Raw genomic sequence first — 12,578 nt, forward strand, 5'->3', positions numbered from 1 at the left:
AGGATAAGGATCTTGGAGTGTAGCAGACCCCAGTTTGACTCTGGGTTCTATCCCTGGCTTCCTTGTTGACCTTGGGTAAGTTACTTGACCTGAGCCTAGTTGTGTGTTTTGTTTTTTGGTTTGGTTAAAGTTATTTCATGGCCTCACTTGTCTTAAAGACCACTATAAAGATCAACTGAACTTACAATGTAAAAGAATCTGGTAGTCTCTACTGAGCCGTAGCCCTACTCTTGCTTGTCCCCCACATCGATAGACTGGAGTCACAGACCTGCATGTGTTCCCAGGTTCACTCTTTATCTGTGTCACCTCTGGAAAATCACTTAATGAGCATCTCCTAGAGCATCAGTCCCCTAATCTGTGGGGTGGGAATGTGAGAAGATTAAATGAAATGCAAAGCTCCTGGATCAATAAATGTCACCTGCAAAATGCTTGGTGAATGAAATTCTGAAACGTACCGCTTTGTCTCTAGGAGAAAGTGGTTCATGGCTGGGCCTTCGGTTCTAAATAGCAAATTAAGGAGGAAAAGCCCCGGAATGCTCTGGACACCCCCTCCTAGCCCTCTCCACTCCACTGCCCACAGCTGAGTCAATGCCAGTCTCCCCTTCTCCCCTCACCAAGGACAAAAGGGAAGGAAATGAGGCCACTTCACTTGCTCTCTGACTGGATCTGTTTCCTCACCCGAGGTTGTGGATGAGTCTGTCTGTCATCTAGTCTCTGCAGCAGCCTCTGTCCTCATAGGATCCTTCCAGAGGCCAGAGGACCTGCACCGTCAGGAAGGGCTCCCTGGTGGCCATGGAAACGTTTGAATCTGGCATCCCTGACCCTGGCATTTCGACTCGCTCTGGGTTGTGGGCCTGGGAGGCCCATGGAGCATGCTTGTTCTGGGACTATTCCCTCTCCAGCTAGTCTGCTCCAAATTCTATCACTAGTCTTTCAGAATATCTCTTTTTTTGGTGAATAAACTCTGTAGATTGTATTAATGCCAATTTCCTGGTTTTGATATTGCACTATAGTTATGCAAGATGTTACCATTGGGGGAACCTGCGTAAAGGATACATGGAACCTTCCTCTTCATTTTTTTTCCCAACTACCTGTGAATCTATAATTATTTCAAAATTAAAAGTGTCTTGTTAAAAATCACCTTTTCAACTTCCTTTCTATCCCCAGGCCACCCCGAGTCCAGGCTCTTATCACCTCCCTCTTGAACTCTTGCAACCCCCTCTTGGTTTTCCTTCTGTCTTTGGTCTTGGCACACACTAGTCCATCCGAAGAATCTCCAAGACCCCGATTCTGAGCTATCTCACCCTGAAGTAACCACCAGAATCTACTCTCTGTTTGCTGGATTGAGATGGCACTCAAGACCCTCCAGACTTTTCCCATCTTACCTGCTACTTTTTTTTTTTTTTGGCCCATGCCGCAAGGCTTGCGGACTCTTAGTTCTCCGACCAGGGATCGAACCTGTGCCCCCTGCAATGGAAGCGTGGAGTCCTAACCACTGGACTGCCAGGGAATTCCCTTACCTGCTACTTTTTATTTTGCTCATGCCCTGCCTCCACACAGCATCCTCCTGCTCAGGAGGACGAGGCTGTCCCACCCCCTAATTCCAGAAATACCCTTTCCCTTCTCCATTAACAGTGAAAGCCCATCTGAATTTCCCCTGATACTAAGACTTGCCCACCAGTTGAATGGGAGTAATAATTGGTCCCATGGCTCCTTGAAAGGATCCAATGTGAAGACAACTGGAATAACGCCTTTAATAACGATTATCAGTAAATTCTTCAAGGGGAGGCCTGAGCAGAGACTGCATTACCTGCCCCCTACCCTCTGCGGCCACACAGCCTCAATGGCCAGACCCCCCCTTAAATAGCCAGGCCGCGTCCTTCCGGTTGCCCGACGGTCAGGCCCCGCCCCTCGGGACGCGCCAACAAACAGGCCCCGCCCCCGGAGACGGGCCAAAGACCAGGCCGCGCCCCTCGGGACGCACTAACGGCCAGGCCCCGCCCCGCGTGCGTGCACCGCCCCGCGGAGACGTGCAGGCCCTCGCGAGGCCAGAGGCTGAGGTGGCAGTGACTCTGCCGACATGGAGCTGCTGCAGATGCCGGAGCTGATGGGGCTGTCGCTGTTGCTCGGGCTGCTGGCCCTGATGGCGACGGCGGCGGTAGCGCGGGGGTGGCTGCGCGCGGAGCAGGAGACGTGCGGCCGGTCCGCAGGTTAGTGGGGCGGGGGCGCGTGGGGGCGACCCGCCGGACCTGTCGCTCCCGGCCTCCCCGGGGCCCGACCGGCCGTTAGGGCCTGCGGGGGTGCCAGAGATCCCCCACCTCCCTCCGGCCTCAGTTTCTCCTCTTGGGACATCAGTTTCACTTCGGGACGACCTGTTAGAACGTAGGCCCCGCGCTGCCCAGCTCTCCGTGGCCGAGGCTAAGCCGCCTTCCCTCGGAGCGTGAGCTTCTCCCCGGGGCTGCTACGGGGGCGCCAGGAAACCCTCCAGCGCGCTCCTTGTCCGTTATTTTCTGAAAACGGGGAGGAGGGGATGGACATTCATTTGTGAACGCTCTGGTTCCCCGACGTGCAGCATTTATTGAGTACCTGCTACCTCCTGTAGGCTTTGGGGTCTTTTCCTTTAGGGAGTCCAATGTCGGGTAAAAAAGAACAGATGAAAATGTAAGTGAAAAATATAGTGTAGTACGTTTCATAGGAAGGTCAGTACTAGACACAGGAAACCCAAGGGTGGGAGTGGTCAGCCCTGCTTTTGTCGGTGGGCCGGGGGGTGTCAAGTAGGGAACACTTGACACGGGGTCTTGAAGGATAGACGTGTAAGAGTTTGCCAGGAGGCCAAGAGAGGGCGAATATTCCTGGCAATGGCAACATGCGTGAAGCCAAGGAGTCCTGGAACAGCATTTGGTTTGACTGTAGTGTGAGGGGAGAGGGAGGGCTTGTTAGCCAAGGCTGGAGAGGCAAGCAGAGGGCAGGCAGATTTGTCTTTGTATGTGGCCTCAGGAGTTTTCTTCCTGTAGGAATTGAGGAGCATCTGTAGCGATCTAACACATGCCAGCTTTGCTCCTGGCCTGATTTTCAATTAAATTAGCTATTTGATACAAAAATGACTGGCACCATTTCCAGCACACGGGATGTACTCAACTCACGTCAACTACCTCTCACCTCTGGGTTCTCCCTGGGATTCCTTTGAGCCTTTTAATGCTTGTGTTGGGTACTGTGCTTGTCATTTTGTATATATTATCTCACCCAATTCTCAACTTCTCTTTCAGAAAACCAAGGCCCAGGGCAGTTACCTGAGATCAGGGTCACTAGATTCCAGTGTGCACATTATCCCCCACTTAGAGATGTCTGGCCAAGAATCTGCATTCCACTGGCCATTCTGTGTACCCGCTGAGCTGTGCCTGCCCAGAGAGGGCACCTTTTCTGATGTGCAACGAGGTGCTATATGGTTATGTGATATACACTAACAGCAAGCAGCCTTCTCAGGATCACTCAGTGGTAGAGATGCAATCCAAACCCAGGTCTGATTCCAAAGCCTCTGTTTTTTTCCCATATCCCTCTCTTCTTGAGGACAAGGGCCATATCTGGTCATCTCTTGTGCTTCCATTCAGTGCCAATCGTAGGTGGTCAGTAAGTGCTTATTGAGTGAGTGAATGGACGAATGACATGGGCCTTCCTTATAGGCCAAAGAGCAAATGGATTTCCACCTGACAAGTCCTTGAGATCCAAGAAGCAGAAACAACATCAGCGGATTCACAAGGAAAAGCCTCAGCAACACAACTTCACCCACCGCCTCCTGGCTGCAACACTGAAGGTACATGGTGCCCACGCACAGGACATGTATACAAAGACTCACACCCCCGTAGACTTTTCCTCTGTAGTGTTCTGTGCATGTTACAGACCCCTCTGCCTCTGACCAAAATCAGTGGGGATGCCCCATCCTATCCCTTCTCATCACATCCCATCAGCAGCTTGCTGTTAATCTAAGCAACAGGGCCCCAGAATCGTGGCTGCATGGGTTTTCGCATTTGCCCAAGGGGTTCCTGTTCATACTTGCTGCAACTCTTCCCCTAGAGCCACAGTGGGAACATATCTTGCATGGACTTTAGCAGCAATGGCAAGTACCTGGCCACCTGTGCAGATGACCGTACCGTCCGCATCTGGAGCACCAAGGACTTCCTGCAGCGGGAGCACCGCAGCATGAGAGCAAATGTGGAGCTGGACCATGCCATCCTGGTGCGCTTCAGCCCTGACTGCAGGTGGGACAGGATGGAGCCCCAGGTTTGCCTGCAGAAGCCCTGACCCAGGCTTATGTTCTTCCCATACCTTGTTTGGGGTAGTGAGGGGGGACCCAGGGTCTCCCTTGAGGTGGCAGAAAGGGAACATCCAGACAGCTTGAACACTGCCTGGGGCTCCTTGGAGGGCTATGGAGCTACATAGCAAGGAAGCAGAGAGAGGAAGATCTGTTCCTCCTTGGGAAGTACCAAAGCCTGACTTCCAGAGTAGTCTTGGAAGCTCTAATGGTTTTCTAAACCCTAGAGAGAAGCTAAAGGAGCCAGAGCTATGAGAGGCTTACCTTGTAAGGAGTTTTAAGAGATTTTGAATGAAGGGTTTAAGTTGTGAGGCTGGACTATAAGTCCTGAAGGGAGATCTTGATTTTCCTCAGAGCCTGCCTAGCATAGGACCTGGCACACACAGGTCTCCATGCCCAAAGGAGTGAGAGACTTGTCTGCTCCCTGTCTCTAGAGCATTCATCGTCTGGCTGGCTAACGGAGATACCCTCCGTGTCTTCAAGATGACCAAGCGAGAGGATGGGGGCTATACTTTCACGGCCACCCCAGAGGACTTTCCTAAAAAGCACAAGGCAGCCATCGTCAATATTGGCATTGCTGACACAGGTGAGGCATTCAGAGGATGGAGCTTGCCCAAGGCAAGAGGGAATGGACCCAGTTTTACTTACTGAGTGAGCGAATGCAGCCCGAGAGTTATGCTTAGCCCCGGTGTGACAAAAAGGGCCCTGGCTCTGGGCTCCCCTGGAGTCCTGGGAGCCACAGCAAGTCCCCTGGGGTAGACAGGTAGTAGCCACAGTCTTCAGCCAAATCCTTATCTGTGGTGACCCTTGGCTTGGGAGGGAAGCGCGGATACATTACACCGGGCAGCGGACGTCTTCATAAGTCAGTCGATCGGGTCATGGACCTCAGCTCATGGCACTCCTCTCGCCCTTCAGGGAAGTTCATCATGACTGCTTCCAGTGACACAACTATCCTCATCTGGAATCTGAAAGGTCAGGTGCTGTCTACCATCAACACCAACCAGATGCACAATACATCTGCTGCTATATCCCCTTGTAGCAGGTGAGGAAGGAGGGACTTTGGCCTCGGGCATGGGCAGAGGTTGGGGCTGGGGGGCCGGGGACAGAGCAGAGAGCCAGCTTCAGAGAGCAGAAGGGGCAGGCAGTGTGGAATCAGGACACCTGGATTCAAGTCCTTAGTCTCTATTTCTTCATCTATAGTTTTTAAGAGGTTGGGGTCGGGGTACTATGTATCTTACAGCCTGGCTGTGAGGATGGACTGAGGTCATGTATAAAAGCAGTTTTCAAAGGTAGTGTTTTAGGTACAAGATTAATTAACTTTCTCAGGAAAAAGTTTTGGCGGATTTGCAGAAAAAGATGCCCTTAAAATTAAGTTTTAATGCAACCTGGCTTGTGTGGCAGGTTTGTGGCCTCATGTGGCTTCACCCCAGATGTAAAAGTTTGGGAAGTCTGCTTTGGGAAAAAAGGGGACTTCCAGGAGGTTGTGCGAGCCTTTGAACTGAAGGGCCACTCTGCAGCCATCCACTGCTTCGCTTTCTCCAATGACTCCCGGAGGTGAGTGACTCCTCTCTGATTTCTTACCCATGACTTGCAGCCCCTCTTGGTGCCCAGGATCCTTCTGCCGTTCTCTGCAGCGGCTCTGAAGTGGGGCGGGTGCCTGGCCCGCAGCAGGAAGTAGACGTAACAGTGGAATTGGCTTCCTAGCTGGCGTCCCTAGCGCTGTCCCAGTGCCCTCCCCTCCAGGGTGTGTTGGGACTAGAGCCGTGACTTTCCCTGCTGCAGGATGGCCTCTGTCTCCAAGGATGGTACGTGGAAACTGTGGGACACAGATGTGGAATACAAGAAGCAGCAGGACCCCTACTTGCTGAGGACGGGCCGTTTTGAAGAAGCGAGCGCCGTGCCGTGCCGCCTGGCACTCTCCCCGGACGCCCAGGTTTTGGCTTTGGCCAGTGGCAGCAGTATTCATCTCTATAATACCCGGCGGGGTGAGAAGGAGGAGTGCTTCGAGCAGGTCCATGGGGAGTGTATCAGTGACTTGTCCTTTGACGTCACTGGCCGGCTTCTGGCCTCCTGTGGGGACCGGGCAGTGCGGCTCTTCCACAACACCCCTGGCTACCGGGCAGTGGTGGAAGAAATGCAGGGCCTCCTGAAGCGGGCCTCCAACGAGAGCACCCGCCAGAGGCTACAGCAGCAGCTGACGCAGGCCCAGGAGGCCCTGAAGAGCCTGGGTGCCTTGAGGAAATGACTCTGGGAGGGCACAGCAGGAAGGATCTGGCCTTCTGCCTTCGCTGCCGCGGCTTTTCCCAGGTACTCCCCAGCTGGAAGCCTTTTGAGAGGGGTGTGCTGATTTTCTTAATAGTGACTCTTCTCTCCTCTTTCCCACTGAAACTATTCTTGCCTACTTAGATCTCTCTCTCTTCTTGCTGGTGTGACTCCGGCCTTACTTGACCTCCCAGGCCAACGACCAAGGTGCTTTTCTTTTTCCTGGGCCCAAGGGGTGGAATCTGTCTTCACCGGGCATGAGGAGAGTGGTAATTAGAAGAGAAAGAGAGAACATGGTCTTTGACCTTGTGGCAACACACCCTGCTATCCAAAGAAGCGTGTAATTGTGCGACTTCCCTGACGGTCCAGTGGTTAAGACTCTGCGCTCCCAATGCAGGGGGCCTGGGTTTGATCCCTGGTCGGGGAACTAAGAAAAAACAAAAAAAAAAGACAAAGAAGCTTGTAATTGTGGAGGCAAAACCTAGGGAACACCTGAGTACTAACCAGCAGTCTTGAAGGGATAGGAGATTGGGATATCTTCCAATTCCATAACTGTGGTATGGCTCAGGGAAAGGCTGATCTTAACCCAGCAAAGCGCCTAACTTCATCAAAAAGTGATTAAGGGATTTCATTCTGTGCCTCAGTTTTCTTATTTGTGAAATGGAGAATAATTATCTCTTGACCTCGTTACAAAGATGTTGTGAGAGTATGAGGGTATGAAGTCCCTAGATTTGGAAGCAAAGTAGAAAAGAGTCATAACATATGTTACCTGTTGTCCCATAGCAGTTATTAACTACTGGGTTAAAACAGGGCAGTTTGAAACTCAATTAGAAAGAAACATATCCCTTGGGAAGGCCAAGTTTCTGGGACTTGATCGTACATTTCATATCTGGTTCTGCTTTAAGTTGTTTGGGAGAATCACAGAATCCCGAGATAGGGCTCTTCTCTTCCAGGAGGTTATATCCTGTTTGAGGAGAACTTCTTTTCAGTTCACCAAACATTTGAGTGCCTACTCTGTGCCTAGCGCGCAGTACTGGACCCTGGAGATAAGTATGAATAAGACATCGTTTCTGCCATCAAAGATGGCTGGTGGGAGAGAGGTTCACATGTCTATGAAGTGCTTTTGTTAGTTTATTCATAGCTGGAGAAGGCTGTTGTAAAAGTTAAAGCGAGAGAGAGGATTGAATCAGGACAGAGGCAATGAATATGGAGTTGAAGGGTAGATTTGATAGATTAGGTATTTAGAAGTTCAAATTTTGGGACTTTGAGGACTGCTTGGATGTGAGATGGAAATGAGGAATCTTAGGAAGACTTGAGCCTAGGGAAAATTTACTCAATTCTTCCTCCCTCTCCCTAAAACTGGGACCTCCGCTAGTCACCCCCAGCTCAGAGAGATATTTGAACAAGTCACAACCTTGGAGTTATCCTTAGTTACTCCCTTTTCATACTCTCTCCGCCCTACTGCACTACTGCCGTCCACTCCACCAGAAAATTCTTTTGGTTACATTCCAGTTTATATCCTGAATCTGCTACCTCTCTCCATCTTTTCTGTTACCATCCTGGTCCTAGCCACTGTCACCTACTGGACTGCTATAACATAGCTTCCTCATTGGCCTCCGTACTTCTTCTCTTGCCTCGTTAAGTCACTTTTCTATGTAGCAGGGTGATCTTTTAAACATGTAAACCAAATCACATTGTTCCCAAGTTAAAACCCTGAAAAGACTCTCCATCACAGTTGGAATAAAATCCAAAATTCTCACCATGGCCTACAAGGTCCTATGTAATCTGGCTTCTTCTTTCCTCCGTGACCTTGTTTCCACTTTCCCAGCCACCCCAGCCTTGCTGTTCCTCCACCAAGCCAAGTTATTTCCAGCCTCAAGGGCGACTTGTGCCTGTGCTTTTCCCTCTGCTTAGAAGCATTTTTTTTTCTTCTGTTGGCAGTCTTGTCATGCTTGTCATAATTCAGTTCTCAGTTTCGATTATACTTCAGAGAAACCCTCCCTGGCCACCCAATCTGAAGTAGCCCTTTCTACCAATCATATCACATCCATCACATTAGCTTATTTTATTTTATTTTGCATTACTTAATGCTATCTGAAATTACCTTGTTTGGATATTTGTTGGCTTCAGGGGTTTTCAGTTTAAATGCTTATGGATGTCAAATGGGTAATATAAGTGGGTGATTTGGGCCACAGTCTTCTGGGTGTAAGACAGTAGGAAATGGTGGGAACTGAAGTGATCTCTACGGGGCATGTGTCCTGGGTAAGGGGCAGGCGTGGCTGCAACTTAATAGTCAGGATTCCAGCAGAAGTTGCCTGTTTCAGAGAAGCTAGAAGTTGGCAATTTCTTATAAACAGAAAAACTCAGGCACTGTAGGGACCAAACAGAATGCTCCTGTGGGCAGGATGCGGCCCAGCAGTCTCACTGGCAGCTTCTGGATTGTTCAGTAACCCACTGGAATGTGACAAGAGTCCTTGTCTGTCTGATTTGCTCTGTATCCCACACACAGTACCTGGGATAGAGTAAGCACTCAATAAATGTTGAACTCAAACCAGGGCAGTTGACAGAAATTTCAGTACCCTCTGTGTATTGTGGTTTTATGTTCCTAAGAATAGACTTCTGACTGATAATACTATGCACCTGGGTCCTGGTGAATACTTGCTTTCTGATTGTCTGAAGAATGAGACTAAAACACTTTGCACATCTGCTTGGCTCTGGCTTTACTCTCGTATATCCAGGAGAGGAAGTGACCACAGAATGTTGAGTTACGGAAGTCAGAAGTCTTCAGTTCCAATTTCAGCTGGGGCACTTACTGACTTGAGACCTTGAACAGACAGATCACTTGACCTCTCTGAGTTTGTTTCCTCATCTGTAAAATGGGAATAAATCCTGTCCTTCGTGCTTTGCAGGGCTATGAATTTCTAATAAGATGAATGAAAGCACTACAAAAAAGTCATTACAGAGACTTCCTGAGGACAGAAAGCTCCTCTCACTAAAGATGAGGCTGCTTGTCTTGTAAGCGTGGAGAAGCTACCTGGATATTCATGTAGCCTAGAGGCCACCGTGGTTTTTTTGGTAAAAAATCCTTGTGTGTGAAGGCAGTGTTAATACTTTAATATTACTATTTCAGTGTCTGTGGGTTTGAAATTTTTCAAAATAAAAATTTGGGGAAATATTTTTAAATGGTGGTATATAGATTACTTTTATCAGTCATCAAAAATAGAAAAAAATATTTAAACCACAAAAGTGCACATCTAAAGGCCTGTTGATAGTCTTCATCAATTTCAATTAAGGTAATGAGAATACTCTTATTTAAAAGATGTTCTGGGAGATTCCCTGGCTGTTCAGTGGTTAGGACTCCGTGCTTCCACTGCAAGGGGCACGGGTTCGATCCCTGGTCAGGGAGCTAGATCCCGCATGCATGCTGCAACTAAGAGTTCGTATGCCACAGCTAAGGAGCCCACCTGCCGCAACTAAGACCTGGTACAACCAAATAAATATTTTTAAAAAAATGATTATAGGTTATATCAGAGACCCAGCATTGCCCCAAATTGGCCACATATCTAGAAATAATAATTTGGGATTCATGTTCTCCTCTACAAAATTCCAGAAATATGAGTCTTCCAGGTGATCCTGGCTTGTTTTGAGCACACAGCTCTTGAGGCTGAGGCCCACTGATAGAACAGGTTGGCGCTGCAGAATCAGCCTCAGCAACCGAAAGCATGATTCATATACACAAACCTGGGAATGTCTTCTTGAGATTGTGACTGTATGTCCAAGTCTTCATTTCTTCAAGCTTCCAACTCTGATCCCAGAGTTCAGGGCAACTAGAAAATGAGTGTGGTTTCCACTTGCTTTCTATTCAGTATACATACCCAGCTTGAGTCCATTTGCATTTTCTTGGTCACATTAATAGTGGCTAACATTGAGTGCGAAGCCTTCAGTCCCTACCAACTCACTATTGTTTTTGCCTCAGCAAAACCCAGTAACCAACCACATCTTAGTTTTTATTTGGTGAAGTCCCACTTCCCCAAATCTTAATCTGTACAATTTATAGGGGATAGACCCAGACCCTCCATGGTGGGCATATAACCAATCAGCATATTCCTGGACTTTGCCAGAGCTTTAGAAAAGTGAAAATATGTTTAATTTTCTGCTGGATTGCTTAGTAAGTTGAATGTAAAGAAACTATGTGTAGTCCTGTCCAGGAATGAAGCCAACACAGGAAAGCAGCCAAAGATGTAGAGAGATGCTGTGCTGAGGATGCTGCTTGTTTAGACAGCTGGATCCAGACACACCTGAGGCTGCCACCACTGGACTGTCAGTTATAAGAGCCAATAAATTCCTGTTTATGATTGTCCGTTCGAGTTGGGGTACTCCTACTTGCAACTGAGAGAGCCTTGACATCAGTATTATTAGAGAGTCCAAATAAATTGCCCAAGGCACATAACCAATAAATGGCTTGCCCAGATCTTTAAGTTTAGGCCTATCTAGTACTAAAATACATTCCTTTAGGGAATTCCTTGGCGGTCCAGTGGTTACGACTCTGCACTTTCACCACCGAGGGCTTGGGTTCAATCCCTGGTCTGGGAACTAAGATCCCACAAGCTGTGCGGCCTGGCCAAAAAAAGAAAATTAAAAAAATAAATTCCTTTCATTTGTAAAGCTAGAGGCAAGGATACAAATGAAGGCCCACATGCCATGCCATGTCTTAATATTTCTTATAAATTAAGCTGAGCTCAAATATGTTCTATCCTCCTACCTTCATATAAAGTCCTGGAAGGCCAAGTTCAAATTTAGAATTCTCAGACTCAGGACTGTGCCACAAAGTGTTGTCAAAGCCAACCATCCCATGATCAAGGCCGTCCCCCTTTTCCCACCTGATTCTTTCCCACATTGCAAGAGATACCCCAGCCCACACCTCACATGCCATCACATCCCTGCAAGACACCACCCGCCCCTTGGCCACCAACCGCTTGGGCCTTAGGGTGTGCACCGTGGCAGCCCCACCTTTGTGAGAATGGACCTGGCAAGAGGCTGGTACAAGCTCTTGAAGCAGGGTTGTGTCTGTTTGGACAGGGAGTCCAGGGTCTAGTGGATGAGATGGGGACAAAAGCTCTGGGCGGTCACATTTCCCTGGTCCTGCAACTGTGCCTCGTGGGGAGGGGCATGGCAAGAAGAGGGCCAGGCCAGGACTCCTCCCTCCGGAGGAGTCCTCTTTGCCCACAAACACTGTGTTGACCACACTCCATCTTCTCCCTGCAATTTCAAGTTCACTATGCTAAGCTCTCCTCAACACGTCAGAAATGTAATACAGTATTTTATTGTGAGTTCCTGGGGGTTTGACCAGGTATGTATCAGAGTTTTTCTAAAAGTTCTGGATACCTGAAAGCAGTCTTGTGCGTTTTCTTTACCGGTATCTGTGGTCTGATTACTGACTCTCCATTCTCACCTTCAAATTCTTCCAAGCATCCCAGAGACCAGCTGCACCCAGGGTACCAACATGGAAACCATGTACACCTTGATCCTTCATCACAGTCCTAACCACTCGACCGCCAGGGAATTCCTATACCCTTTGATTCAAAAGCCCTCTTTTGCATAGTTTCTGCACCCAATACTCAGTGCTTGCCACTGGGAAGCAAAGATGGATAGATGGCATTCCTTCCATCCAGAAGGCACTTGATCTGGTATCAGGAAATACAACAATAATAGTAACAACAGCAAATATTGATTATGTGGTAGGCAAGGTTCTAAGTGCTTTGTACACATTAGGCTATTTAAGCTTCACCCCATCCTATTGGGTAGATATTGCTATTCCCATCTTAGAGATGGTGAAACTGAGAAACAAAGAGGTTAAGGGACTTCCCTAAGTGACAGAGTTAGGATATGAACTTGGCTCCAGCCCTTGTGTTCTCAACCCACTCTTACGCAGCCTCCCAGCCATGCCTGTACCCAGAACATAGGCCAGAATGTGGTTACCTGCCATCAGCGAGGCACAGCCCTGTGC

General features: G+C 48.8%; 1 protein-coding gene across 1 annotated transcript; it reads left to right on the forward strand.

Annotated features, from left to right (window-relative positions):
* Window positions 1–2,017: 2,017 nt before the first annotated feature.
* TBL2 (transducin beta like 2) lies at window positions 2,018–7,089 on the forward strand. Its single transcript, XM_082359412.1, has 7 exons — window positions 2,018–2,210; window positions 3,681–3,811; window positions 4,072–4,256; window positions 4,744–4,895; window positions 5,225–5,351; window positions 5,711–5,863; window positions 6,092–7,089. Exons 1-7 carry the CDS (start codon window positions 2,081–2,083, stop codon window positions 6,552–6,554), a joined length of 1,341 nt encoding a protein of 446 aa, XP_082215538.1. The 5' UTR covers window positions 2,018–2,080; the 3' UTR covers window positions 6,555–7,089.
* Window positions 7,090–12,578: the final 5,489 nt, after the last annotated feature.

Source organism: Balaenoptera borealis (genome assembly GCF_965194805.1).
Source record: "Balaenoptera borealis genome assembly, chromosome: 16".
Classification (NCBI taxonomy): Eukaryota; Metazoa; Chordata; class Mammalia; order Artiodactyla; family Balaenopteridae; genus Balaenoptera; species Balaenoptera borealis.